The sequence below is a fragment of the Aspergillus homomorphus genome (genome assembly GCF_003184865.1).
Source record: "Aspergillus homomorphus CBS 101889 unplaced genomic scaffold BO97scaffold_3, whole genome shotgun sequence".
NCBI classification, from domain to species: domain Eukaryota; kingdom Fungi; phylum Ascomycota; class Eurotiomycetes; order Eurotiales; family Aspergillaceae; genus Aspergillus; species Aspergillus homomorphus.
The window spans coordinates 435,912-461,804 of record NW_020291889.1 but is presented as its reverse complement, the minus strand read 5'-3'; the positions used below and the strand labels follow the sequence as shown (position 1 = coordinate 461,804).

Here is a 25,893-nt window from a genome sequence, read left to right as displayed (position 1 = left end):
GTAGAGCCCAGTCCTCTTCAAGACTTGGGATTTATGTATCCGAATGCCTTGCCAGTGGTAGAAGAATGGCTCTTTAATGTCTGAAACACGGGGATTAAGACGCGCTCGGAATTAGTTCCGAAAAGATGTACTTCCTAGCCTGGCTCTGCAATTCAAGCCTTTGATGCTACGGCCCTACTACTGTGATCCGCTAGCTTAGAATGCTACTCATCTATCAAGGGAGCTCACATAAGTAGTCTATGCACTGTATGCTTCAAGGTTATCTGCACTTTTGATTTAGAACAGCCACCATTCTGTGGTTGGTCTTGCCAATATCCTTACAAAGTGGCAAGCTTTCGCAGAAGAACAAACGCGACGAGCCAACGCTAGTCGTACCTGAGGCAGGTGAGCCGATGAGATTCTACAATCACAAGCCTGGCTATATAGAATGATGGGTCGGCGGAATTCTTGAATGCAACGTGCGATTCGATAGGATTCGACGAAAAGTATCTGGAGAGGCGTTTCTCTGGCTCAGACCAGCCTAGCTTGCCATTCTGGCTCGGTTGGGCGGCTGAAGACGGGGAAGAGCAACCCCACCTTGGCTCTTCTTCCACCGCTTAACCCGCGGTAATGATGCGCTAAGGCCCGCTAGAGGGGAGGGGCCACTCGGAGTACATCCTTGCCAGTTCGCTAAAGGTTCTACAAGGATGGTAGAATGGCGGTACTGGAATAGCATGGATCTGACAGGAATCCGGATTTCTTCTGCCTCCAGGTGCCCTCATCACGGGCTTCTTTTATTCTCCGCCTGAAAAACTTTTTTTTCTCGCACATTTGTCTTCAAATCTGGTAAACTCCCTCCTTTTTTACTTACTAATTCATAGAGGGGGTGCCATACGTGGGCAATAAGTTGTCGACAACCTGCACGTGCTCACTTTCCCTCCTTGCAGTCAATTGTCCCCCAACAAATAGTTGCACGGCGCGAGTATAGCTGATTCCTCATCACTTCGAACACTCGTTCTGTACGTGGTCGTTTTGCTCGCGTGTACATCGAGATGCCAGGCGACTATAATAAAGGAACCGTGGTGTCGAAGACGGACATTGAGGCAGAGGTGCAAACACCGGGCGACACGGCGTCCTGTGCTCGGGAGGTAGCTCTAGATGCTAATCCTCGAGGCAAGAGCCGTTGGGAGCGCAGTTGGCCCACCATTGCCTGCGGTGCTGGACTTTTTTCGGATGGATATTTGAATGGGGTATGTGAAATTGTGGTCCACAAGTCATGCGTCTTTGCTCTTTATCAAAAAACAATGTTCCAACCGTTCATGCTAACCAGAGGCATCTAGATAATCGGACCTGTCAACACCATTCTCAAGAGACTATATCCAACGGAGTATGCAGACTCGCCCGCGAGCCAGAATGTTTCGTCTATCACTTTTGTGGGAACAGTGGTTGGTATGCTTATATTCGGTTACACAAGTGACCATTGGTCGCGCAAATGGTCTTTGATGATTTCCACAATCATTCTTTTCATCTTTGCTGCTCTCTGTGCTGGTGCGTACGGTTATAATAACAGCCATTATGGTCTATTTGCCGCACTCACGGCCTATCGTTTCTTCCTGGGGATTGGAATCGGCGGAGAATACCCTGCCGGCTCTGTTGCCTGTGCGGAGAACACAGGGGAGCTCAAGAAGGGGCATCGAAACAGATGGTTTGTTATGTTTACTAACTTCCAGATTGACTTCGCTTATGTCATTTCTGCTCTGGTCTCCATGATCTTGGTTCTAATTTTTACCGAGGATCACCTACGTGCAGTCTGGCGCGTTGGGTTGGGACTCGGTGTCATCCCTCCTCTGAGTCTCATGTATCTGCGGTTGAAGCTTGAGGAACCCGAAGAATTTGACCGAGAGCGCATGCACACTTTTCCTATATGGCTGATCATCAAGTGAGTTCTACCTCCATCACGTTATCCCGCTTGCCTTCTCGGCTAGTATCTCTTGAAACGCCCTACGCCACATTTAGACGTTGGCTAATAACTGGCAGGTTCTATTGGAAGCGTCTGGTTAGTACCGCTTTGTCTAGATCTGCAGGGTGTATTGCTAACTGCAGCAAGGCTGTGCTCTCCCTCATCTGGTTCCTGTATGATTTCTCCTCCTACTCCTTCAGTATCTACTCGTCCGATTGGATTGCCATTATCTTGGGTGATAGTGCTCCTCTCTGGAAGAGTTTTGGCTGGACGACCTTGACCTACGCGTTCTATATTCCAGGATCATTTCTTGGTAGTCTCTCCAGTGACTGGATCGGGCCCCGCAACACTCTAGTCATTGGTGTACTTTTCCAGGGTATTGTCGGATTCATCATGTCAGGTTGCTATGAATACCTTTCGACGCCAAAGAATGTCGCAGCGTTCGTCGTGGTTTTTGGGTAGGGCAACTTTGCTACTATCATATGTATACAGCCACTGACACGACCCTCTAGGATCTTTTCCAGTCTTGGAGAATTTGGTCCCGGTGATAACATCGGTCTATGCTGCGCAAAGAGCAGCGCAACCGCCGTGAGAGGTCAATTCTACGCCATTGCTGCTGCTTTTGGAAAGATTGGTGCTTTTGTTGGTACCTATGTAATTCCGATTGTGCAGAAGAACGCCCCGAACGCGATTCGTAAAGGCCAGGATCCGTTTTTCGTCTCGAGTTCACTTTGCATCTTCAGCGCCGCACTAGCCTATTTTCTTTTGCCGCAAATCGGCCAGGTATGTGAACTTTGTCCCGTCGGGGCGATACGCCGTATCTGGCCTGTATCCTGACTCTGACCTCCCTTTCCTTTGGCTAGGACACGATCACAGACGAAGATGCCAAGTTCCGTGCATACCTCGAGGCTCACGGATACGACACGAGCTCGATGGGAACTCACGAGAGACACGAAGAGCAGTAAGCTACACCTACGACCCTGCACTGACTTGTCAAAGTGCACGTTGGGTGCACTACTATCCAGCAGAGAACCTTGCCCAGTGAGCGCCATTCGTTTCTTCGCCTGCACGATATTTGCAGCCCGTTGACGCCCTTTGCGACAATTATCATGACGAGCCCAAGCGACGAATGCAGCGGACGCAGACCTAAGCTTCTAAAAGAACCCGAGAGCGAACCCCAAGCGGCATATCGCGTGAACGATGCCCAGAAGCGAGAAGTGATAAGTTTATGTTTGCCGTACGGTCACCGAAACAACTTGGCTAAGCTCGATGATTATGTATTTATGGATATGCACCTAATGACTATCATGTCCGCGATGTAGTATATAATCCATGATGGGTTGGTTATCGACTGATTTCAATTGAGTAAGCAAAGACAAACAGCCTAGGGCGCTTTGCTGGCTTTCTTAGGTTGAGTCTATATTGACCCCAAAAAATACATATCGAGTTAAGTCGCAGGGGTCTCACAATAGTGAAGCGAGGCGGGAAGTATGAAGCCGAAGACAAGTCTCGTGACCAAGCCATACACACACATGACGGACGGGTACTCTTCATTATCAAAAGCACCGAGCAGCCGAGGCTCGTTGGGTGGGCGGGCAGAGCACAAGACGAACCTTCCCGCCTGTCGATCGCCGGTCAATTACCGACCCCAGCATCCATTCATCCATCCCCATCGCTTCTTCCCCAGAACTTATCCTAGTTTCCCTCCCCTCTCTCGTCCACCTTGTGGTCTGCGTCCTGTTCCTTTCCTTTGTAAAGTGTAACACTCTCCTGCGCATACTCGGTCGAAACCATTCAGCTGGCCCCGCCACCTTCTAGATATTGCTTATCTCTTCACGGGCTGACAGCTTCCGGAACCGAGCTCCCGCTATCGGCCGACATTATTTACCCCCGTCTTCTCATCCTAAACGCACAAAAACACCATCTTGGAAATGGTCGCAGACGCCCTAGTTTATCACCCTGCCGTGGCGCATTATCTGCGCTTTGTTGCAACAACTGGTACGTGGCCTCCATCCACTGTACAGCCCAGAGGACATGTCTCTATGCTGTGAAGATTGAACCTGGAGAGCTGCGAACCCCGACCTCGCCTTCGCATTCTCTCTTGCTTTGAGCAACTTGTCACACCGCACTCACGCGTGCTCATCAAGCATCTTGGTACTAACAGTGTTGTTATCACAGTTGGTCGCGATAAAATCCTCCGTACACTTCAATACTTCTCCCGCTTCTATGCCTGGTACCTGTACCGCACCAACCGCCCGCAGTCCGCCATCGATCCCTATAATGCCATCAAGAAGCAATTCGGAACCACGCGGAAGATTCTCAGAATCGGAAAGTTTGTTGAACACTTGAAGGCTGCCGCGCTCGCTTCCGACAACAAGAGCCCCATCGACCCGGTACTTCGCTACCTTGCGGTCGGTCGGCAGCTTGGTTATGCCGGATACCTGTCTCTTGATACCGTCACCGTCGTGGACGCGATTGGTGTTCGCAAACTTGCTTCCGTGAAGAGACTGCAGGATTCGGCCTATAGGTCGTGGATGGCCGGATTGGTGTGCAGTGCTGTCGCTAGCCTGTACACCCTCTTCCGGCTAAGGGAGAAGGCGAAGACTCTTGATTTGAAGGAAGGCGAGGGTGTCGTGGAGGCGAAGAAGCTTGAGAAGTATGTGGCTTTGCAATGAGACTGGCCGGTCGTAATGTCAACAAGATGCTAACATTGTCTGCTAGGGAACGTTCTACGGCTCGTATTCAGCTGGTCTCCGACCTGTGCGACCTGACTGTTCCTGTGTCTGCCCTTGGCCTCGCTACACTCGACGATGGCCTCGTTGGTATTGCAGGAATGGTCAGCAGTTTGATCGGTGTCTGGTCACAATGGCGGAAGACTGCTTAGGCGGTCGATGTTGGGTCTTCCCATGCACAGAGGTTACCAAGTCAGCCTGGAGATGATGCCACGATTTTACCGAGTTGCAATGACTTGCTGGCGAGGAGCTTGCATCCAAACTTCTTCAGGCTTCTCTAACCATGGTCCGTGCTAGGAAGGGGTACGAAGCGATAGGAAATCTATAGTTCAATTTCGAACATATTGAAGGCCTGGGTGTCATGATTGAGGTGAATCCCAGTCGAGTTTCTGACCTGCAATGCAGGTACCTATTTTTTCAACAAGTGTAGCCTAAGATATATTCCCTGGTTTTCTGCGGTCAAATGAAGCTTTCTGTCATCTTCCTAATCCGACGCATGTCTGATGAAGTAGCCAACAAGTTATTGTTGACATGTGCTTCCTGTGCATACTACTTGGCTCATACTCTTCGGATCCAACTGGTAAGATTTCCGCTTCGGTCCTAGGCTGCAGTCCACAAGGTGCACGCGGAGTTGCGGCTACTTACAGCCCTCGCTGCCTGACTTGGAGTTGGAAAATATCTTCTTATCACCAATACCAAGCGACACCGACCACAGTTACACACAACATCCTCAACTGATGGCCTTCTGGAACCCTGTTGCTAGATATGCAACCCGCCCGACTGCTGTCTGGTTCTAAGCGACAGCTGGCCGAAGTTCTTGGGATGCCTCATACAGACATGGTAGAAAGGTTTGTTTTCCGAGTCCACAATTCAGATACTGCGACAACAACAGGGATGAGAGTCGGTCAAGACTTGACTCTAGATTATGCTCAACATACCTGAGGGCTATTGAGCAAGAGAGATAATATATTGAACGTCAAAGCAATATCTCGAAAGTAAGTCGTGCTGTCGCTAGGCCTACCGACAGCCTCGTTATCGCCATCAAGCTCTCCCTAGCTGCCTGTTCGTCAGCAAGTGAAGCACAGGTCCTCGACACAAACTGTCATTCCCATTGCAGACACACTTACGCAACGGAGCATGGATTCTACATCGACCCCTTGGCTCACCCAGTGATCCCTGCTCTAAGTGAAATGTGACACTACCGACGCGGGCTTTCTATCTAGGAAGATCGCAAACGAAACAGTGGGATTTAAAAGATCCTACGCCACTTGCCGCCTTGGCATCGACCTGTCGAATTGAGAAGAACCAGTTTTCTGTTACCATCCGTCCCTTGATTTGCATCACACCGCTAGCCCCATCACCAGCAGGCAGTCCTTGGTAGATGCCCATAACAACCCGAGAATCCATAATTATGCTGGCATGTACTGTTATCTTTGCTGATAACGACTTGCATGACCAACTACGTATCTCCCAGAGAACACATGCCGATTATGGCGACCAAGCGCGACCAAGCTTTGGAGCTGCATTGCTTCCTGCAAGGGAGGCGCACAGAGACCCACAGCATTCGCACTCAATTCAAATCGAGCGTCTGAGATAACACTCGGTGCCCCTCGATTCTTTGGTAGGGATAAGAAAGGGTAGCAGGTCTGATTGTGGTGGTGTGTAAGCTGCTTGCACTGGGTTTTACTCGCCGCCCATGAGGCCCCATTATGATTTACCGTGCATCCATCAACATATGTTGTTCGATGCACATGAGACTGCTAGTTGCTAAACAATTCATACTCGGTGACACTGGAGTCTAGGCAAGAACCTCAGCTTCTTTCAGACACATCCGGTCGTTGATTGAACTATTACAGCGCTTCCAACACACGAGCGACATGCTGCACCCGATACTTGACCTTAACAACTTCAATATCGTTCTCTCTGTTGTTGGTAAGAAGTGCACCACCCAAGCAACCTCGGAAGCGCAATAGCTGACAGTGGCAAAGCTCTCTATATCCTCCTCTTTGGATATGTCTCCCTGAGAATCAAGCAGAGATGTTATCTCGGGGAAGCTTGTATGGACCGAGATCAGCATCCGTGTCGATGATACTAATTTCCGCCTAGTGCCGGCCTTTTTAATTGGTATCTCTCTCGGACCAATTGGTGCCAAGCTTCTAAACATATCTCAGTGGGGAGGAGATGATAACGATTACCGCAGTGACATCGCCTATGTAAAGACCACTTCGTCCCACGCCCACTAGCTGTATACTAACTATTGCAGGACCTGACACGTCTAGTGATGGGCATACAGTTAGTCAAAGCTGGATACCAATTGCCGGAAAGATATGTCAGGCAACGTCTGAGCGAATTGGCTATCTGTCTGCTTCCTGTCTTGACTATAGCATGGTTCGCAACATCCGCATGCATCCTGCTTGCGATTCCGGGCATATCCTTTGTACGTTCACTATGAATCCGATAATTCAGGCTCAGATACCTGCATACAGGCTGACCGACTCGTGATATAGCTATCAGCGCTCATCATTAGCGCTTGCGTGACTTGCACTGACCCTGTCCTATCTCAGGCCATTGCGAAAGGCCCGTTTGCGGATAACTATGTTCGTCGACCACTCCGAGAATTCATCTCGGCCGAAGCAGGGGCAAATGATGGTTTCGGCTTTCCATTTCTGCTCCTTGCGGTTTCTCTGCTGCGCTACGCAGAAACTCCGGATAATACCGTCAGCTTGGAAGACTTTGACTTGGAACGAGGCATTCCAGATTCACTCGGAGCTACGAGCACAGGGCGTTTTGGTGGAGGTGCTGGCCCTGCATTAAAACACTGGGCGGTAGAGGGAGTCTTATACATGATCTTCCTAGGTGCCTCCTACGGCGCCTTCCTCGGGTTCATCTGCCAGAAGCTGCTCAAAGGTGCATCTAAACGAAGTTGGATCGATAATGAAAGCTTTACTCTTGTCCCCGTGGCAATAGGTATGCTCATTGTTGGAACCTGCGGCTGCTTCGGGTCTGATGAGACACTTGCATGCTTCGTTGCAGGGAGTGTGCTCAACTGGAATGGATTTTACCAGGCTGAGATGCAGGCCCGACATGACTCATTCAACTCAACGATTGAGACCTTACTGAACGTTGTAGCCTTCATGTATCTTGGGGCGGTCATGCCATGGGATCAGTTCCATAGACCACAGGATACAGGGATTTCCATCTGGCGCCTATTCGGACTAGGCTTTTTGATCCTCATCTTCCGTCGTATTCCAGCCATTGTGACTGGATACAGGTTCATGCCTAAAGTATGCAGCGACTGGAAAGAAGCACTGTTTTTGGGCTACTTCGGGCCGATCGGTATGTGGTCTGGCCCATAAATACCATCTCTAAGCTCATCTTACCTGCCAGGGATGGGTGCCATCACTTATGTGGAATATGCTCGGCGTCTCTTTCCGTCGCCGGGCGAAAGTGACAATGAGATCAACAGTCTTACGGCCGCTATGGTTCCAGGTAAAGTTGCAATTCATTAACATTGATCAAGGTCTCCTTCCTATCTGACCAGAATTCATGCAGTTGTCTACTGGTTGGTATTGTTCTCCATCGTTGTTCATGGCCTATCCGTGCCTGCGCTTGATGCACTCTACAAGTTCTTCAATGTGCCCAAGATCTGTGATCATCCGGTAGCAATTGTCCTGCTTTCGGATAACGAAGCCCTCCCAAACAATTGCTCAGTCGACCGTCAGCGGCATTCGATGATCGTTAACAACCGCTTCTCGCGGCCATCAGATATGGACACCGATGGCCAAAATAGCCAAGCGCGAAAAATTCCAGCAACGATGGCGCGGCTAAATGAGGGTAGTCCGCTTAACCAAAGCGTTGAGCTTTTGGATATCTCCTTAATCAATCACCAAGCTGAAGGAACGGTCACCACTCGGGCTATTGTCTGACTGGGCACTATATTCTACTCGAGGCAGACAGAAGAAGGGAAGCGGGGTTGTTCGTTTATTCATTCATCGTACCATGCTCGACAGAACAGTCCATATCCTATCCACACTATCGACCGTTCATCTCTGGTTCTGAAATTTCATCTGTGGGACCTCGACGCATATCCTGTGACGCCATGGAACCGGCGGACAGACTTAGACGGGGCAGGTCTAAAATAGGCATGAGTAAGAGGCGGGAAAAGACTAGACGATCTGGGTGACACACCTTTCCGCAGGAACCGCAGGTCTTAGTCTCGCCAGCGATGGCAGCGCCGCAGGAAGGACAAGAGTTGTGGCCGGTCATTTTAGCGAGGGGTTCTGTTTGTTTGGTGGGGGGCTGGAACGAGATGTATGAGATGTCATGAATTTGTCCGCACACAATACGAGGGAACTGGGGTAGAATACCTTGAGTGGGAGGGAAATGCAATCTTTGCGATGAGGAAGAACAGACGGAGAGCGAGCTTTTGGACACAGTGTGGTGGTGGTGATGGTCAAAATACCACAGACATCCTTGTTGATTTAGTATTTACCCCGCCGCGTGATTATGTCCCCGCTTTACCGCTCTTTTGATTGGTTGTCTGACGATAAGATCAACTGTCAGGCACCTTCAGGCTGCTGATCATGACCATAAACAATCCTCCTTATCGTCGTTTGTCATCAGCAGCATCATGTCTCTAACTATCCTCCCCATCGAAGTTCTTGAAGTCATATACAGTAAGCTGAGTCAAAAGTTTGGTCTTCGTTCAGACTGAATTGTAGTGCAATTTACCACATCTGACTGGTGCCTTCGAGAGGTTGTTTCGTCAAATATATTTGTGCTCTAATGACAAGGGCTAGTTTCAAGTAGATCTTATGGTAAAATGCGGCGCATGATATCCTGCAACCTAGAGGTCGAGCACTTGCATTTGTATCAGAGTCATTCTAGGGCAAATATCCTCTTAACTTTGTTTCGTTCGAGAGCCACTACTGATTTACTTCGCACGACGCAATTCCAGCTATCGAGGATACCTACTTTATTCTAGACTAACGCAGGTCCAACGGGAGTCCCTCTTCGGTTGCCTGGGGAAACTGCAACATCTACCTTTTGATATCCTCATAAGCGAATCGTGAACCGATGACAGCGCCCTCCGATTACTTCAAGATATACTTGTCGCGGTTGCATTTCACCTGCAATATCTGGAATATGGCTTCCCAATAATTCCGCAGCTCAGTTAAGAATACTCTCTCGACCTCCCGCAGCAGATTTTCACTGATCTTTCACATCGATCCAAGTTCAGTCCGCTGACGGAGCTTTATCGTCGTAGAACCAAGTATTTTCTATATCCTGCGATATCAGGGCGCAATGCTATTGTACTGACTTCCGTCGAGGGCCTGGTAAAAGCCACCTCCTCGACATTAGACCAGACCGAACAGATCTGCCTGCTGATATAAGAGTTGTTCGTCAATGATCTCTCACTTAACTATCTTGGCATGATGTGTCTAGATTTTTGTGGTCATGGTTTACATCTCTGATAATACGCGTGGGCTTTGCCCAGGTCTATCGACGCTGCCTACCTGGGAAGCCTCCTTCAATGCTTCCAAGAAGCGAAGTGTGATGAGCATTCGTGATTGGACGTTGCAGCTGTGACCGTGATGGAGGTTGCGGCAGCTTTCTAAAAGATAGCGAGAAGATTATATGCCATAAGAGCTGTGAATCCGTTGATCAGATGTTTGACAAACAGGTATTACATGTGCTTCTTGAATGGTGCTTGCAGATACATGTCGAGAGACAATATTTTACAACAAGAGGGTCATATGAAGGGCGCTTCGAAATTGTATGAGGGGATTCTCTAGCTTAAGAAAAGGGATCCGCATGCCCTTTCTGTAATGGATGACTTTTCTTCTTCTTCGTGATCACTCGCACAGGCCATGACCTGGCAGTAATCTGCAAGCGGAACTGTCGCGTGTCCAGTTTCCCGCGAAGCTATCGACTGTTGACACGCGATTGAACTGTAACCCAGAGGTCAGGCGATCACAAATTCACTGCAGTAAACAATCAAATGCATACAAGATGATCTAGACTCCGACCGGAGAGTAAGGGCTCGCTCCCAAGAGTCCAAAAATATATCTCATCCCCACAAAATCAACAGAGGCTCCACCCGGAACCTCAAGTCTAGAGCTCCCCGGATGACTCAATGTCCAGCTACTGATTGTTCCTGTTACCCGACCTCGACGTAGCTGGATTTGCATGCTATTCTCGGGAAACCGGCCGTACACAAAGAATAGATAGCCGAAACAGGTGTCCAAGACACCCTATCGAGAGTTGCGCATACTACGCCTACACACCGCTACACTCCAGAGCCTGATGCGGTTAAGCCCTCATTCTGATTAACTAGCCTCCCGATAATTATGCACTGCATGCCACTTTGTTCTCAGGGGCATTCGTAAACAACGCAGTCTTACCCGAGCAACATTGAAACCTTGTCGACCTTCCTAAATCTTCCGGCCGAGGGGAACCGGCAAACCACTCACCCCCTGAATTGGGTCTGTTCCCCACATCCCGGTTACAGGCTGGGGGATTACCGTTCTGCCTCGGGGGTGAGAATCCAGCTGGAAAGCACGTGGATAATTGTTGTTTCCGGGAGTAGCCTCTTCTGCTTCTTGGCTTGGAAGGGGACTTTCGTTCACACACGCTAGACCTACCCCTGCTGACCTTTTTTTCTCTAAGTCTTAATGCTATAGCACTCTTGGCAGATGATTCGGTTGGTTTTAACCCGGGAGAGAAAAGGAACGATGAAATCTAAATTGATCGGAGCGGTTGACGCGCGTGATGGGGTTTTTAGTTGAGGTACTTACTTACAGTAGGTAGCTATGCAGGGACGGTGATGCATTAGGAGTGTTGTTGTTGTTGTTGTTGTTGTTGTTGTTGTTGTTGTTGGGTACCTAGCTGCTACTGCAGTGGTATACTGCTTGTATACAACACCAGTTTGTATTCCGTCATTCAACCTCAATTCTGTTGATGACTTCCAGTCTTGGGAAAGTCTCCAAATTGAACTACGTAACCGGCCCGGAAAGCCCACGCCACCAGGAGGGAAAAATGGTTTAGTTTTTTTTTTTTTCCCTGTGATTTTCTTCCCGCGGCCAGGACGAGAACGTCCGGGGGAATTGGCCCGTGTTTTCTGGTCGGATGCGGGGTACATACGGATTGCCTCCCGAGACCCGGGTATGCTTGACGGTAGGTAGATAGATTGATAGATACCTTAGGTACTATTGCCAGTCGGTTAGGTATACTTACTGCCAGGTGCTGTTGCACATGTCCCGGACCGGAAAAGTGTTCTACATGTACGTCCCGCTAACTCATCATGCGTCCTTTTTTGGATTTTGTCTGGCCCCTTCAGACTAGGTAGCTATCCGAGGAAACAGAAGGCGTGACCTTGCCCACCGGCTGCGCCCCAGGGGGTCAAGAATCGAGTTCCCCGGCGTCGGATCGCCCCCTCGTGGAATGTCGGGAAGAGAGGACTTTCTGAATAGACCTGTCATGTGCGTTGTTCTGTCTTTTCTGACGAGGAAGATCCTTTTAGTGCGCGCTGTGTGTGGTGTGTGGGTAAATGTTTCGGGTCCTTTTTTGTTTCGTGTTGTTTTCGTAGGCAGGCCGACGATTTTAATGCCTCACAATAGTACTCCGTAGGGTCTGCGTGATCTGAACATGCGGGAATTAAGGACCAAAAGAGACGCTTACGCACAATGAACGCGGTATGACGAGTGGTTCGTGCCTCATTCTTCAGAATGGCTAGTGATTCTTCCTTCAATTTCTCGTGTCGTTCCCAAAATAGGGAGGGGAGAACGTCCATCATCCCGAACACGACCAACAAAGCACGGCAATATCTTCTGCCCACCGCATTTCACGATGGTGACGTTGGATTGTCAATCCGGAGAAGAGCACGGGTCTCATTGGCCGGACCGGGAAGGGCTTCGGAAGGCAGCTGACCCTCACTTGGCCGGAAACAGCCTAGAGCCATGGAGCAAGACCCGATTCTCTCATCCGCGAGATTTCGTCACTCGGAAAGATTCCTGGGATTCGTGGGGTTTGTTGTAGTTGGGTCTGGCCGCTGCAATGTGGGCCAATTTGGGGCCCGATTTGGGGTCACGGCGGGCGGTCAGCTTGTCTAAAGTTACGTAAGCCCTACTGGCCTATGTCCACTGCCGAGGGCTGCTGAATACCCGGTCGGGATTAGTCTGGCGGTGATCCATCTGTTAGAGGCTTAGAGCCTTGCCGAGAAAAAAGGGAGGGCTTCTTCCCCCGCAATTTCCATCTTTTACCCATGTCGTTGCTGTACCTCCTGGACACTGTACACAATAAACTTATCGCCTCTAAAATCCTGGCCGGGTGGTTGGCTATCCTTGAGTTCGTTCAACGTCATCACTTCCGCATCTCCCACTCTTTCCACCCCCCCGGAATTTGTGGTTAATGTCATTATTCTGTGGTTTAGAGAGAATGGACTGGCTCTACGCTTCCGTGGGAGACGCTGGGAATAATTGCTTTCAGCTCGTAGAACCTACTATCGGTTTCGTAATAGAAAACACATGCACCGGGTTGGTTAAATACCTCGTTTGCAGAATTGACTTGAACGAGCTTCGAGATATCTCGAGCTGGCCCTTGTCACATTAACTTCTTAGCTATCAACTCAGCCCCCGCCCTTTCCACACCCCTCCCTCCCTGTCTAGATTGAGACATTAACGCACTATCGGTTGATAACGCCTGAAATTTCTCATTTTCGCATTTTTTAATTCCGATATTGCTGTTATTCCCTCACTCTAGTTGGTGCATCCCGCCCAGTCCCTCCGGAACCACTTCGTGCCCACATCTCAGATCTCGGAACAAGTCGGACTACCCCGAGAGGTAATTCTGTCGCTGTTTCGACTTTCCACGATAACCAAACAACCGCTTCAGCCTTCAGCCCGGTCCTTAGCCCCGACATCTTCCGTGGAACTGTGGAGAAGGCGCATTACTCCAAAGATCCAAACCTCGTTACGACCTGAATTCGCTGCTATCATGGCCCCAGTTGGAAACATTCATATACCCCCCATTTCCCCCGTGGAATCTGGTCCTCTCTACACAGATTTCTTTCAACAGCAGGTTGCAAAGCAACGCAATAATAATTATCATTCTACTTCACTAAGAAACATGGTTGCTGCTTCGGTTAATCGCACTGCGCTGCACCCCGGGGGTGTTCAGTATGTCTCTCCTTCCTTCCTTGGCTTTGGGCTGGCGATGGTTTGCTGCCGTCTCTGTCGGGACATGGCAGGGAACCTATCTGACCTTGCCGTCGCATATGACAATGGTCGTGGGCAGATTGCTAACTCTGTTGTCTATCTAGGCCAGGCAAGGGTCACACTGAGCTTGAGGAGGAACTCCACGAGCACGCCCACATTGACTATGACCGCGTTGCTATTGTACGACATCCTGCGCTCTAGTTCTCTATTAAATATATCTAACCGAAGCAGATTGCCAACCCCGCTGTCGCCGCTCTCTACGAAGATGCTCTGGTCTACGAGACTGGTACGGCCATCACTTCCAGTGGTGCCTTGACTGCATACTCCGGGGCCAAGACTGGCCGTTCTCCTTCGGACAAGCGTATCGTCAAGGAGGAATCGTCAGAGAACGAGATCTGGTGGGGACCTGTCAACAAGCCCATGACTCCTGATGTAAGTTCTTGCCTGGCATATAATCGCGCATTGCCCCCCTTGCTTGCCGGCGGGCTGCGGGACCAAGCCAAGCTTTAGGGCAGATCATGGTCGCTGTGACACAGTAGACCCGGAAGATAAAGAAATGCCTCAAGCATGGTGCTCTGAGGCATTTTCGGCCTTCCGACCGCTGTGTGACACTGCTTTCCAATTTCTGCCCAGGGCTGGTGTTGTCGCCTTTTTTGGGGGGAGGGGGGGAGGGGGCATCGAGTCACATTGATGACGTCATGCATATCTCTGCAGCTTGACTGACTTTCATTTTCCAGGTCTGGCGCATTAACCGTGAACGTGCCGTCGACTACCTCAACACCCGTAACCGCATCTACGTTGTCGATGGTTTCGCCGGTTGGGACGAGAGATACCGCATCAGCGTCCGTGTCGTCTGCGCTCGCGCCTACCATGCTCTCTTCATGCGCAACATGCTTATCCGCCCCTCCCAGGAGGAGCTCAAGCACTTCCACCCCGACTATGTTATCTACAACGCCGGCTCTTTCCCCGCCAACCGCTTCACTGAGGGTATGACCTCTGCCACTTCCGTTGCTATCAACTTTGCCGAGAAGGAGATGGTCATCCTGGGTACCGAGTACGCCGGTGAGATGAAGAAGGGTGTTTTCACTGTCCTCTTCTACGAGATGCCCGTTAAGCACAACGTCCTCACTCTGCACTCCTCTGCCAACGAGGGTGAGAACGGCGATGTCACTGTGTTCTTCGGTCTGTCCGGAACTGGAAAGACTACTCTCTCTGCCGACCCCAAGCGTGCTCTGATCGGTGACGACGAACACTGCTGGACTGACCGTGGTGTCTTCAACATCGAGGGTGGTGTAAGTGTCATCCAGTCTGTATTTCTAGAGTCACAACTGACCCAAACCAGTGTTACGCCAAGTGCATTGGTCTCTCCGCCGAGAAGGAGCCCGATATTTTCAACGCCATCCGCTTCGGATCCGTTCTCGAGAACGTCGTCTTCGACCCTGTCAGCCGTGTTGTCGACTACGATGACTCTACCCTCACTGAGAACACTCGTTGGTGAGTATCCTTGCCGCTCAAAGACACGCTTCGAAGTGCTAATTTGTTACAGCGCCTACCCCATTGAGTACATTGAGAACGCCAAGATCCCCTGCTTGTCTGAGAAGCACCCCACCAACATCATCCTCCTCACCTGCGACGCCCGTGGTGTTCTCCCTCCGATCTCTAAGCTCACCACCGAGCAGACCATGTTCCACTTCATCTCGGGTTACACCTCCAAGATGGCCGGTACTGAGGATGGTGTGACTGAGCCCCAGGCCACCTTCTCTTCCTGCTTCGCTCAGCCCTTCCTTGCTCTGCACCCCATGCGCTACGCTACCATGCTCGCGGAGAAGATCTCGCAGCACAAGGCCAACGCCTGGCTGCTCAACACCGGTTGGGTTGGCGCTGGCGCCACCACTGGTGGCAAGCGTTGCCCTCTCAAGTACACTCGTGCCATCCTGGACGCCATCCACAACGGCTCCCTCAACGAGGTCGAGTACGAGACCTACGAGGTGTTCAACCTGCACGTGCCCAAGTCCTGCCCCGGTGTCCCCTCGGAGCTGCTCAACCCCAGAAACAGCTGGACGGCGACGACGAATTTCAAGGATGAGGTCAACAAGCTGGCCAAGCTCTTCAACGACAACTTCGCCAAGTACGCCGATGAAGCTACCAAGGAGGTCATCGCGGCCGGACCGGTGCCTCAGTAGATTGTTTCTTTTCTTGTTCGCTGATTCCCTTTTGGTTTATCATATCGCATGGCGTGCTGTGTTTCAAATAATGGGTCATATGAATCTTTCTTTCTCAGATACCTGAAAGTGGCTTGTGTCGATCAGCGGGAGGGAAATCCGCTGTCGATGGCTTTTCTGATTTTGGTTCTATTCAATACTGGCTGTTGGCCAATAGAAAATATATTCAGTTCTAACCAAGTTCGTTCCCAATTGTAACCTCCATTGTAACCTCCATTGTAATCCTTCAATTTTGGTTTTGATCGCTCGATCTCATTTAAGCCAGTAACAACGCCGATGCCTTTTTTTGCCCCGGCAGCGAACTGATACAGGAAATGAGGTGCAGATTTCTGAGCCCAATTCACTTCCGATTCGAGGACTATTGAATTGTCAATATTGCTCTGAAGCAAATGCCGCTGACGAATGCGACGCTCTAGGCTCCTGGTAAGCAGAGAGACTAGCTCCAGCGCCTCAGGCACCCATCCATCCGCTGACAGAAGTTCCGTCAACATATTCCCCTTCCATCCTCGAAACACCACTCCAACATGCGGTATGTCATCCACGATGAAAAATTTTGAGCTGAGCTCAAGCTAGCAACAAGGGTACATACTAAGCTTCGTCATAGAAGTACCTTGTACTTTCAAATCCCCGTTCTCCACGCAAGGAGGCCGCTAAATAGTTCGCGTCAACGCGGGATGCAACCGAGCCAATTTCCTCCGAGCATCCCTCGTTCCAAGACAGGGGGTGGAACCATGCGAACCACCGGGGTACAGACGGCAGGGCAAAACGGACGCAGGAACCGATTCCAGTATGCACATGCACGCTGGATCTCCGAATCTTAGTCCCTGGGGCTACTAGTTGATCAAGCGCACAACTTGGCCATGGATCACCCGAACTATAGTCTATTGCGACCTCACTTCTTGACATGCCTCACCCATATTGACTGGCTGGATGCTTTACTTGCGACATGCCTCCATCCACCCACCCCTGTCGATCGCCTCCTCCCTGGTTATCATATCAAGGGATGAATACCGGCCGTCTTTTGAGGCTGATACGTGCCGGAAATGTGCTACCTGCCTTGTCTGGCGTGTATAGTCCTTGCTGGGCTCTGGGCTCCTTCGAGGTGCTTAAGCAAGGATGCTCTACTTGCAGGCGTTACATCTCCTCCACGTGAGATCTGACTGGCCAGTGGTCTTCCTTCGTTGAGCACGCTTCAAGGGCACTTACTTCTTTCATCGCTAATGCCTCCTTTGCTTTACACCCCCCTCCCGCCTCCAGTGGCAAGGCTACCCCTACCCCTCCTAGCCTCCAAACACGTACGCACATTCTCTGGGCCAAGTGAAAAGCGTATCACCGCGTGTGATCCCCCGCGCCACAGCAATCTCCTCAATCGTTCTTGTGGTCTGTCGCATCCACGTCCAAGTCCGCGCTAACATTTCGATACTTCCTTTGATCTTCCTCGCCATGGGAAGGAAGTGTGTTGCTTAGAGCTTGAGCTTCAGCATATACAGGCAGATTCATTGACGGATCATGCACACAACGTATTCTCTGGCATCACTGCCTTGGGGGATTCTGGGAGTGGGGGCTGTGATTCTTGCGGTAATTAGTCCTTTCCTTCTGGTATCTCCTCTTGTGAACTTGATGTTAGAGATACTGTGTGGCTTGGCGATGTGGTGACAGTGCTAACCCTTGGCTTCGCAGATCCTGGCGTATGTCGTTTATCAGGTTTATTTTCATCCGTTGGCTAAATATCCTGGTCCATGGCTGGGGAAGTTCACCGAAGCCGGCGCAGCTTATCATGCCGTGAAGGGCGATTTACATTTGCACATATGGTGGTGCCATCAGAAGTATGGTGAGTTGAATTGATTGTCCTATGGTTTGCGAGGCTGTTGAAGTGCTTACTGAGTCTTTCTAGGGCCGGTGATCCGGTATACGCCGAACCTAGTGATCTTCAATACGGCAAGTGGGATGAAAGGTGAGTCTGCCGCCATGCATGAGGATTCGTGTACACCAGTGTACTGATAAGCGAACAAGATATCTATGTCCGAGGCAAGGACCTCCGGAAAGATGTTCACTACGGCGTCATCCAGCTCGGCACCAAGAACCTCCTCACAGTCACGAGCCCGAAGGAACACGCCAGACGGAACAAGATCATCAGTCCCGGATTCTCGAGCACAGCAATGCGCGAATTTGAACCGAGGTTGCTGGTGCATGTACGCAAATTTTGCGACTCGCTGTACCGACCTAGGCCTGGTAGTAAATCGAACAGCTCTTGGGGGGAGCCGATGGTCATGTCGGACTGGTGCAGCTACTTCGCATTTGATGTGATCACGGAGTTGGTCTTTGGTAAAGCGTGCAATCTCCTCGAGAGCCAGCAACACCGTTGTACAGTGTACGATATTTCCGGGATGATGAAGCGGCTGTCGCTGTTGATGTATGCGCCATATGTGTTCCTCGGTCGACTGGATCGGAAGCTGTTCCCTGGTGAGATGCGCGGGATGAAGCGATATCATCGGCTGGTGAATTCAATGATGGCAGATGCGGCGAGCATGTCAGGACATGTGTTTAGTCGACTGACGAACGCGCGGGATGACAAAATAACTGCGGGGATAGGGGCTCCTGCATTCAGCGACGCGGATATCTATTCAGAGTCTGCGATGTTGGCTGTTGCCGGTAGGTTGCGTCCTTGTTTCTCCTCTCAATCTGATAACCTGTTGATAACACGCTCAACAGGGTCCGACTCCACATCTGTGTCTCTCTGCGCCAACCTCTTCTATCTGGCGACCTATCCCCACGCCTACAACCGCCTCGCCCACGAAATCCGTACGACGTTTCCGACCCTCGAATCCATCCGCACCGGTCCCCTTCTCCTGCAAGAGTGCCCCTACCTTCACGCATGCATCAAGGAAACGCTCCGCATCTCACCCGCCGTAGCCGGGTGCCCCTATCGCCGCATCGAGAAGGGCGACACCATCGTAGTCGACGGTCACGTCATTCCCGAGGGCTGCAGCGTTGGCACGGGGATCTACAGCATTCATCACAATGCGGACTACTTCTCGCGGCCGGATACCTTTCTCCCAGAGAGGTGGCTAGCCAGCGACGGTGACGAAAATCCCGAGCAGGCGAGCGTCACGGCAGCCGCCTACACGCCATTCTCACAGGGGACACGCGCCTGCGTGGGGCGCCACCTGGCGCAGATGGAGTTGCAGTTGGCTCTGACGAGCCTGATCTGGCAGTATGACTTCCGCCGGGCGGAGGGTGCAGCCGGGGAGTTGGGGGCAGGAAGTCGAGACGGCGGGGAGCTGGGGCGGTCGAACCCGCATGAGTTCCAACTGTATGATCACATCATTAGCCAGAAGAGAGGGCCGGTCCTTCAGTTCCGGCCGCGGAAGCAGCATCAACAGGAAGTAGTATCGGTAAGCTGAGGGGAGCAAGGCAGAGGGATTCGGCACATGCGGCGGACTGTTCGGTTATGTGATAGGGACGGGAGGGAAGGAAGGCAATGACGGCGAATATGCTTCTGATTGGATTGATACCTTGGCGTTATTGTTTTTGGTAGTATTTTGGCTTCGGGCTATGAAAACAGAAATGTGAATACGTGTATGATGTATACTTCGGAAGTATTGGGGGTTTAGGTTCTTCAGAGCAGTCATCTCAACAGTCGACAACCGTTCAGAGAGAGATGCAGCAGCATCTAATAGATGAGTCCGCGTCTATTTATGTCAAACAAGACTTCCCATATCCCAATGTAGTTCCATTGTCTAATCTGAATATTGATCCGAGTGATTCAAACCTGGAGATAAATTCATCTGACATGACCCAGAGGTCTGGATCGGTAGTATGTTAGTATCCACCGATAATCGGCTGTTCATTCAACCCTATTCTTATCACTGGCTCGCTCAATAGATAGAATCTACTGCGGGTAGTCGATAGCCTGGGTCAATGCACCTACCGCTTTAATGTTCGTTGTATTATCAATTTCCCGAGCGCCGATTGACACGCACCCCGGACGACTGTCCTCCTAGCCTCGCTGCATTGACAGCCTGGAGTAGACTACGCCTCCTCCCCCCTCCACCCGAAAGGTTTACCGAGATCCGGTGCGCGGGAGATAAGTTTATGGTTTATCTCCCGCTCCGGGATCCCGAGTTGGTATCTAGGTGGGTACTAGGTTATCCGGGTTCAGTTGCTCTGCGCTGAGCTGGGATGGTTTAGCTGGTTTAGTTATAGTGGGGTGAGGGGGAATTGTGGGTATCGATACGAATGAGAGGGGATGGATTTGGAACCGGCAGGTTAGGTTTTTTTTTTTTTTTTTTGATGCGGATGGTTGATTGAGCGGTGAGTGTGCTATACATTCTATACTACTCAAGTGCTCTGTGATAGCATATTATATATAGTATCTGAGAGGGATAGAGTGGGAAGCAAGACAGCTGCTTTTAGTCGGAACAATGGACTACTATGTACAATAGGGCATAGACATCTACCTACAATCCTCAACTAAAGCGCAGTAACCCTTCCTCCACCCCTCTCTCAATAGAATTCGTGCTGTTGTAACCGGCCAAACACCCGGAGGAGATCTTCTCCGGTACAACCCCAGATTCAGACTAGACTGATTGGGTGCATCGAGTTTGTTGGGGCCACAATACTAACTCAAACTATCAGTCCGAGAGTCGGCAGTATCGGTTGGAAGGGATTTCATCATAGTTTCGCGAGATTAAGGTTGGAGGGAGGGAGAGACAGAGAGGAGAAGCGGAAGAAGCGGAAGAATATTGATCGGCTTGGATGTCATGTTCATACCCTGGCATGAGGGACAGACGGTACTGGTCCAGTACTAAGACTAACAACTAACCTCGGAGCTGGCCGGGTTTCCGGGGGGTTCTCGTTCGATGCTGGATCGGGTTTAGTGGGCGGTTGGACGGGTTGGGCTTAGGAGTGGGGAAGGAAGCTATGCTAATGCTCATACTCATGCTCCACTTACTTGGTCAACTATCTGTCTATCCATAGAAGGATGTGCTTGTTCATGACAGCATGGAAGGTAATTAGAGGTAGGAAAGAGAGAAGATTCTCGCCGGTCGGATGCGTCCTGTGTATACTCTGTACTCTGTGTTCTATTGTGTACAAAATATGAGGCAGAGAGACTGTAACATCAAAAGAAGCAAACCAGTTGCCACGCTCCCCCGCATTTTTTTTCCAGCTGGCGGCTTCATGCAGTAGTCGCTTTGCTGCTTGTACTGTAGACAGTACTATGCATACAAATCATCTTCAACAGATGTGTCAATAGATGACTATTCTTCTACCACCAACAAACCGAGAGTCCCCACCTGTCACACTGCCACTGCCAGCTCAGGTTCTCTTCTCTCACCCCGGTTAAGGATGGTTTGTTACCACTGGACCGAGACTCTGTACCACATCCCATCGTGCCTGCCGGCCTGGTTTCATTTTCTTTCTCTGGCACTGATTCAGGTAGTATCCTACCTATCCCGAGTCTTACCTACTATTTAATTCAATAACTCTCCGCTCAACCCGCGTGGGACAGACAGCTTCTTCCTCCCTGTCCGTCTTTCCCCGCGACTGATCCTCGTCCATCATCTGACCCCGCGAAAAATCCCCATCAAGTTATAAATAAAAAGATTTATCCTCGTCTTGCTCTAGCTTTCCTCTGCCCCCTCATTTCTGCACTCAAGGCCTTGCATCGCCCTCTTCCCATCCACGGTAAGTAGTTTCGGGATTCCAGTCCTGGAAGATCCGCCCGTCACAGTTGGGGTTACAGTCGGGGTCTCATGCAGTGCCTGGCCAGGCCCAGATGCTTGCTTGCCTGGGGCCAATCTTCTCCATACATCGATGCCATCTTCTTTTGTTACCCCCGCTTTCCCTCGTGTTGATCGCGCCGTGTATTTAATCCCTGTTGCTCTCCTTTCACGCCCCAGTCATCAGAAGCATTGATTGACATTGAAAAGACAAGACGTGCATGCTCTGACAATAACCACCAGATCTAGTGCGAATCGTGTTTCCTTCCTCAACATGGCCTCTACCACCAGCACTGCTACTGCCACTACCGCCGCGGCCGCCACCAAAGAACCCCAGCCTGCCATGGACTTCCTCCATCACCCTTACACTCGGGCGGCGCTTCCCTTTGTCAACGGTGGCCTTGCTGGCATGACCGCCACCGTCGTCATCCAGCCCATTGACATGATCAAAGTCCGTCTGCAGCTGGCTGGCGAAGGCGTGCGCTCTGGGCCGCGTCCCTCTGCCTTGGGCGTCGCTCGCGACATCATCGCGTCCGGTAAGGTGCTTGATCTATATACTGGTCTATCAGCTGGACTGCTTCGTCAAGCCGTGTACACTACGGCTCGCCTGGGTTTCTTCGACACTTTCAGCAAAGTCCTCAACAAGCGCGCCGAAGCTGCTAACCGCAAGGTCACCTTCGCCGAACGGGCTGGGGCCGGTTTATCCGCTGGTGGGATTGCCGCTATGATTGGCAATCCGGCCGATTTGGCCCTGGTCCGCATGCAATCCGACGGCCTCAAGCCTCCCGAGGCGCGAGCCAACTACCGTTCGGCTCTCGACGCGCTTGTCCGCATCTCCAAGTCGGAAGGTGTCCCAGCCCTGTGGGCCGGTGCTTCGCCTACGGTCGTGCGCGCGATGGCCCTCAACGTCGGTCAATTGACCTTCTTTGCCGAATCCAAGGCCCAGTTGAAGGCCCATACCAACCTGTCCGCCCAGAGTCAGACCTTTGCCGCCTCGGCGATTGCCGGTTTCTTCGCCAGCTTCCTCTCGTTGCCGTTTGACTTCATCAAGACACGTCTGCAGAAGCAGCAGAAGGATCCCTTGACAGGCAAGCTGCAATACAGAGGTCTGCTGGATTGTGCGCGCAAGGTCGCGCAGGAGGAAGGCTGGTTGCGCTTCTATCGCGGGTTCGGCACCTACTTTGTGCGGATCGCTCCTCATGCGTTAGTTTCCCCACCCCAAGACTTTCTTATCGCGTAGTGCTGTCACTAACCCCGCGGATCCACCAGCATGGTTACACTGATTGTCGCCGACTATCTCAACCTCCTAACTAAGTAGAGTGTTTGGTGTGATTCCGGAAGATTTTTCTTTCAATCCAGGTCAAAGCATTGATCAAGGTCGCGTCCGGATAGACCAAGTCTGATCTGCACACACTACATTTCTTTACGCCCGATCGGCCCACCCCATCCGATTAGGCTGACGAATCGGACGGCCACGGAGTTGCATGCTGTCTGGCACAGATGCGATGCTCCTGATGTGTGGTGGCTATCGGCTATACGACAATACCCTTTTCCTTTCTATGGCGGGTAGCCTGGGTGGAGTTCTTCGTGGGTATGCATCGATTCATTTTGTATTTCATAATAGTTATATATCCCATGGCGTGCTTAATGAGCCGTGCACGAGGGTTTTCAGAGCATGATGACGAGTTGTCAATGAATTCATCACATTATTGAAGCAGAGGCTATCTAGTAATCGACTTCAAGGTCTTCCTCTTCCTCTTCCTCTTCCTCATCCATGGGATCTTGCTCTTCTTCGTACCCTGCCACATCAATATTCTGCATGGAACCGAGTTGTTCGTCTGGCAATCCTTCCTGTCCACTGACTGTATGTTCGCCGACCACACCTTGGTCTGTGTTTTCTATTTCTTCCTTTTCCGCCCTTTCAGATACAATCTCTGTATCTTCATCTTCCAAGCCTTCATCCCAGTTTTCAGTGTCTTCGCCTTCCAATCCTGTATCGACTCCCGTGTCCACGTAGTCCGGGTCAATCCTTCGGTATTCTGGGCCGTCTTCCTCCACTTCCACATCCAGCTCCCCCTCAGTTTCTTCGGGTTTTACATCCTCTTTATCCTCCGCTTCTTCAAATAAGTCGTCAAAGTTGTGTGCAGTATCTTCTTCATCGACTCTTTGCGGTACTGCCTCCTCTTCGTCCGCTTTGTCATCCAAAGCATCGCCATTATCTGCGTGTTCCACCTTAGCTTCTCCTTCTCCATTTGTAGGCTCAGTTTGCTCTTCTACCTCGTCTTCCATGGCTGCGGCATTGACAGTGTTGACTTCTTCTTCTTCTTCTTGCTGCTGTTCTTCTTCATCCCCATTCTCCCCACCATACACTGCATCATCGACGACGGGCTGGGAATCGTCCTCTTCTACCACATCGTCATGGCTGCCTAAGTCAACATTTCCAGTCTCAACGATAGGTTGGTGGTTATCTTCTCCCTCTTCTTCTTGAACTGTATCTTCTTGAGCCTCATCCTCCCGGTTTCCCTGATATACTTGCTCAACTGGGTCGGCATTGGCGGTGGGCGGAATTGTTTCTGCTTCCTCTGCTGCATCCACTCCGTCATCCACCGTGAGGACAGTCTCTTCTTTATCTTCCTCCGTATCGTGATGGCCAGCAAGGTCAGCGTCGAGGGCGGGCTGATCCTCTTCTCCTTCTCCTTCTCCGTTTTCCTCATGTCCTTGGTCTGTTTGTTCGATGGGTGCGGCGTCAACAAACGGTGGCTTTTCTTCATCTTCTTCCATCCCTGTATTATCGATCACTGTATCTTCGATCACCGTGTCTCCAATCACTGTATCTTCAGTCACTGTATCGTTGACCACAGTATCTTCGATCACAGTATCTTTAATCGCAGTATTTTCAATCACAGTATCGTCGGTCACAGTATCTGTGAGTACTATATTATCACCCGCTGTATCTTTGTGCACCGCATCATCCACCACTGCATTGTTAACCATTGCATCATCAAGCGCTGTATTATCAACTGATGTATCTCCAAGCACTGTTTCTTCAGGTACTGTATCACCAACTGCTGCGTTGTGAACAACTTCACCATAATCAACAGCGGACTCGTTTTCTTCTTCACTGATATCTTGTTGATTTGTTTGCTCGCCTGGCTCGGCGTCAACATGTTGGGAGTCGCTTTTTTGCGCTGCTTTTTCATAATTGTCTAGCTCCATTGGGCCAGCACCGGCGTGGTGAATCTCTTCCTCCTTCTTTTCCTTTTCTGCTTCTTCCTTCTTTTCATCCTCCTCGTCACCCTCCATCTCATCCTGCTCTCCTTGCTCAACTAAGTCATCACCCACATGCTGGCTCTGTCCATCACCATCCTCTGCTTCTTCAACTATATTACCACCTGCGGACGCACCTTCGTCCCCCTCCTTTGGTCCTTCCAGGTCTTCTGGCTCGGAGGGACCTGTGTCGACGAGCTGGATCGCATTGTCATCTTCCACTCGGCCTTTTGTTATATCATCGCCTGCCGGCGCATGTTCTTCTTTCTCCACTGGTTCTTCTATGTCTGGTTGTTCACTCAGTCCATCGTCGATTTGCTGACTCATATCTTCATCTTTATCCTCTTCTCCGACTGAATTAGCATCAACGTGCTGGCCCTCTTCGCTTTCTCCCAACTCTTCCTCAATACTCTTCCCGTCTTCTTGCGCCACGGGTCTATTGTCTTCTTCTTCTCCCCCTGCATCGCCTTGGGCCTCATGCTCAACTGGAACAGAGTGAAGGTACTGCATCTTTTCATCCTCATCCCTAACTTCTTGCTCCAAAGGTGCATTGCCTCCTTGTTGCTCTTCATCTCTCTGGGCATTGTGCTCAGGCGAAGCATTGTCCAAGCTCTGCATCTTCCTATCCTCATCCTCTAGCTCTTCCTCTTCTTGTTCAATAGGCTCATCGGCCTCTTGTTGGCTATCTTTGGCTTGCTGGATGTTTTGATGCGCATGCCCTAGCGATTCATTTTGAACATACTGCATGCTCTCATTCTCATCCTCAATTGTCTCCTGGCTGTTCTCCTCCGTCGA

At 50.8% G+C, this 25,893-nt stretch overlaps 6 protein-coding genes across 6 annotated transcripts; all 6 read left to right on the top strand.

Moving 5' to 3' along the window:
- The first annotated feature begins 792 nt into the window (after positions 1–792).
- BO97DRAFT_361150 (putative MFS phospholipid transporter (Git1)) lies at positions 793–3,199 on the top strand. The gene is made up of 6 exons (XM_025692396.1): positions 793–1,229; positions 1,320–1,918; positions 2,017–2,035; positions 2,087–2,397; positions 2,452–2,722; positions 2,803–3,199. Exons 1-6 carry the CDS (start codon positions 1,032–1,034, stop codon positions 2,902–2,904), a joined length of 1,500 nt encoding a protein of 499 aa, XP_025555510.1. The 5' UTR covers positions 793–1,031; the 3' UTR covers positions 2,905–3,199.
- Positions 3,200–3,621: 422 nt separating this feature from the next.
- BO97DRAFT_467715 (PEX11 family protein) lies at positions 3,622–5,132 on the top strand. The gene is made up of 3 exons (XM_025699675.1): positions 3,622–3,937; positions 4,118–4,595; positions 4,661–5,132. Exons 1-3 carry the CDS (start codon positions 3,871–3,873, stop codon positions 4,821–4,823), a joined length of 708 nt encoding a protein of 235 aa, XP_025555509.1. The 5' UTR covers positions 3,622–3,870; the 3' UTR covers positions 4,824–5,132.
- Positions 5,133–6,548: 1,416 nt separating this feature from the next.
- On the top strand, positions 6,549–8,597 carry BO97DRAFT_336474 (putative plasma membrane antiporter; the record flags this gene model as incomplete). Its single annotated transcript, XM_025691459.1, has 7 exons — positions 6,549–6,603; positions 6,660–6,728; positions 6,778–6,884; positions 6,935–7,108; positions 7,179–8,007; positions 8,059–8,160; positions 8,224–8,597. 7 exons carry the CDS (start codon positions 6,549–6,551, stop codon positions 8,595–8,597), a joined length of 1,710 nt encoding a protein of 569 aa, XP_025555508.1.
- Positions 8,598–13,569: 4,972 nt separating this feature from the next.
- Positions 13,570–16,286, top strand: acuF (phosphoenolpyruvate carboxykinase PCK1). The gene is made up of 6 exons (XM_025692395.1): positions 13,570–13,847; positions 13,991–14,066; positions 14,118–14,318; positions 14,624–15,178; positions 15,229–15,380; positions 15,433–16,286. Exons 1-6 carry the CDS (start codon positions 13,666–13,668, stop codon positions 16,067–16,069), a joined length of 1,803 nt encoding a protein of 600 aa, XP_025555507.1. The 5' UTR covers positions 13,570–13,665; the 3' UTR covers positions 16,070–16,286.
- A 1,331-nt stretch (positions 16,287–17,617) lies between these two features.
- On the top strand, positions 17,618–19,667 carry BO97DRAFT_410751 (cytochrome P450; the record flags this gene model as incomplete). The annotated part of the gene is made up of 6 exons (XM_025696147.1): positions 17,618–17,686; positions 17,789–17,939; positions 18,003–18,062; positions 18,122–18,760; positions 18,821–19,503; positions 19,647–19,667. 6 exons carry the CDS (start codon positions 17,618–17,620, stop codon positions 19,665–19,667), a joined length of 1,623 nt encoding a protein of 540 aa, XP_025555506.1.
- A 2,438-nt stretch (positions 19,668–22,105) lies between these two features.
- BO97DRAFT_420657 (putative mitochondrial dicarboxylate carrier protein) lies at positions 22,106–23,149 on the top strand (the record flags this gene model as incomplete). The annotated part of the gene is made up of 2 exons (XM_025696672.1): positions 22,106–23,034; positions 23,101–23,149. 2 exons carry the CDS (start codon positions 22,106–22,108, stop codon positions 23,147–23,149), a joined length of 978 nt encoding a protein of 325 aa, XP_025555505.1.
- Positions 23,150–25,893: the final 2,744 nt, after the last annotated feature.

Excerpts from the sequence above, each read along its gene's own strand:
- BO97DRAFT_361150 (XM_025692396.1), top strand. The coding sequence starts at position 1,032 with ATGCCAGGCGACTATAATAAAGGAACCGTGGTGTCGAAGACGGACATT. Across the intron at positions 1,230-1,319 it reads CGGATGGATATTTGAATGGG|ATAATCGGACCTGTCAACAC; the intron begins GTATGTGAAATT and ends AGAGGCATCTAG. Across the intron at positions 2,398-2,451 it reads GCGTTCGTCGTGGTTTTTGG|GATCTTTTCCAGTCTTGGAG; the intron begins GTAGGGCAACTT and ends ACGACCCTCTAG.
- BO97DRAFT_467715 (XM_025699675.1), top strand. The coding sequence starts at position 3,871 with ATGGTCGCAGACGCCCTAGTTTATCACCCTGCCGTGGCGCATTATCTG. Across the intron at positions 3,938-4,117 it reads GCGCTTTGTTGCAACAACTG|TTGGTCGCGATAAAATCCTC; the intron begins GTACGTGGCCTC and ends TTGTTATCACAG. Across the intron at positions 4,596-4,660 it reads GAGGCGAAGAAGCTTGAGAA|GGAACGTTCTACGGCTCGTA; the intron begins GTATGTGGCTTT and ends ATTGTCTGCTAG.
- acuF (XM_025692395.1), top strand. The coding sequence starts at position 13,666 with ATGGCCCCAGTTGGAAACATTCATATACCCCCCATTTCCCCCGTGGAA. Across the intron at positions 14,067-14,117 it reads ACTATGACCGCGTTGCTATT|ATTGCCAACCCCGCTGTCGC; the intron begins GTACGACATCCT and ends TAACCGAAGCAG. Across the intron at positions 15,381-15,432 it reads CTCACTGAGAACACTCGTTG|CGCCTACCCCATTGAGTACA; the intron begins GTGAGTATCCTT and ends AATTTGTTACAG.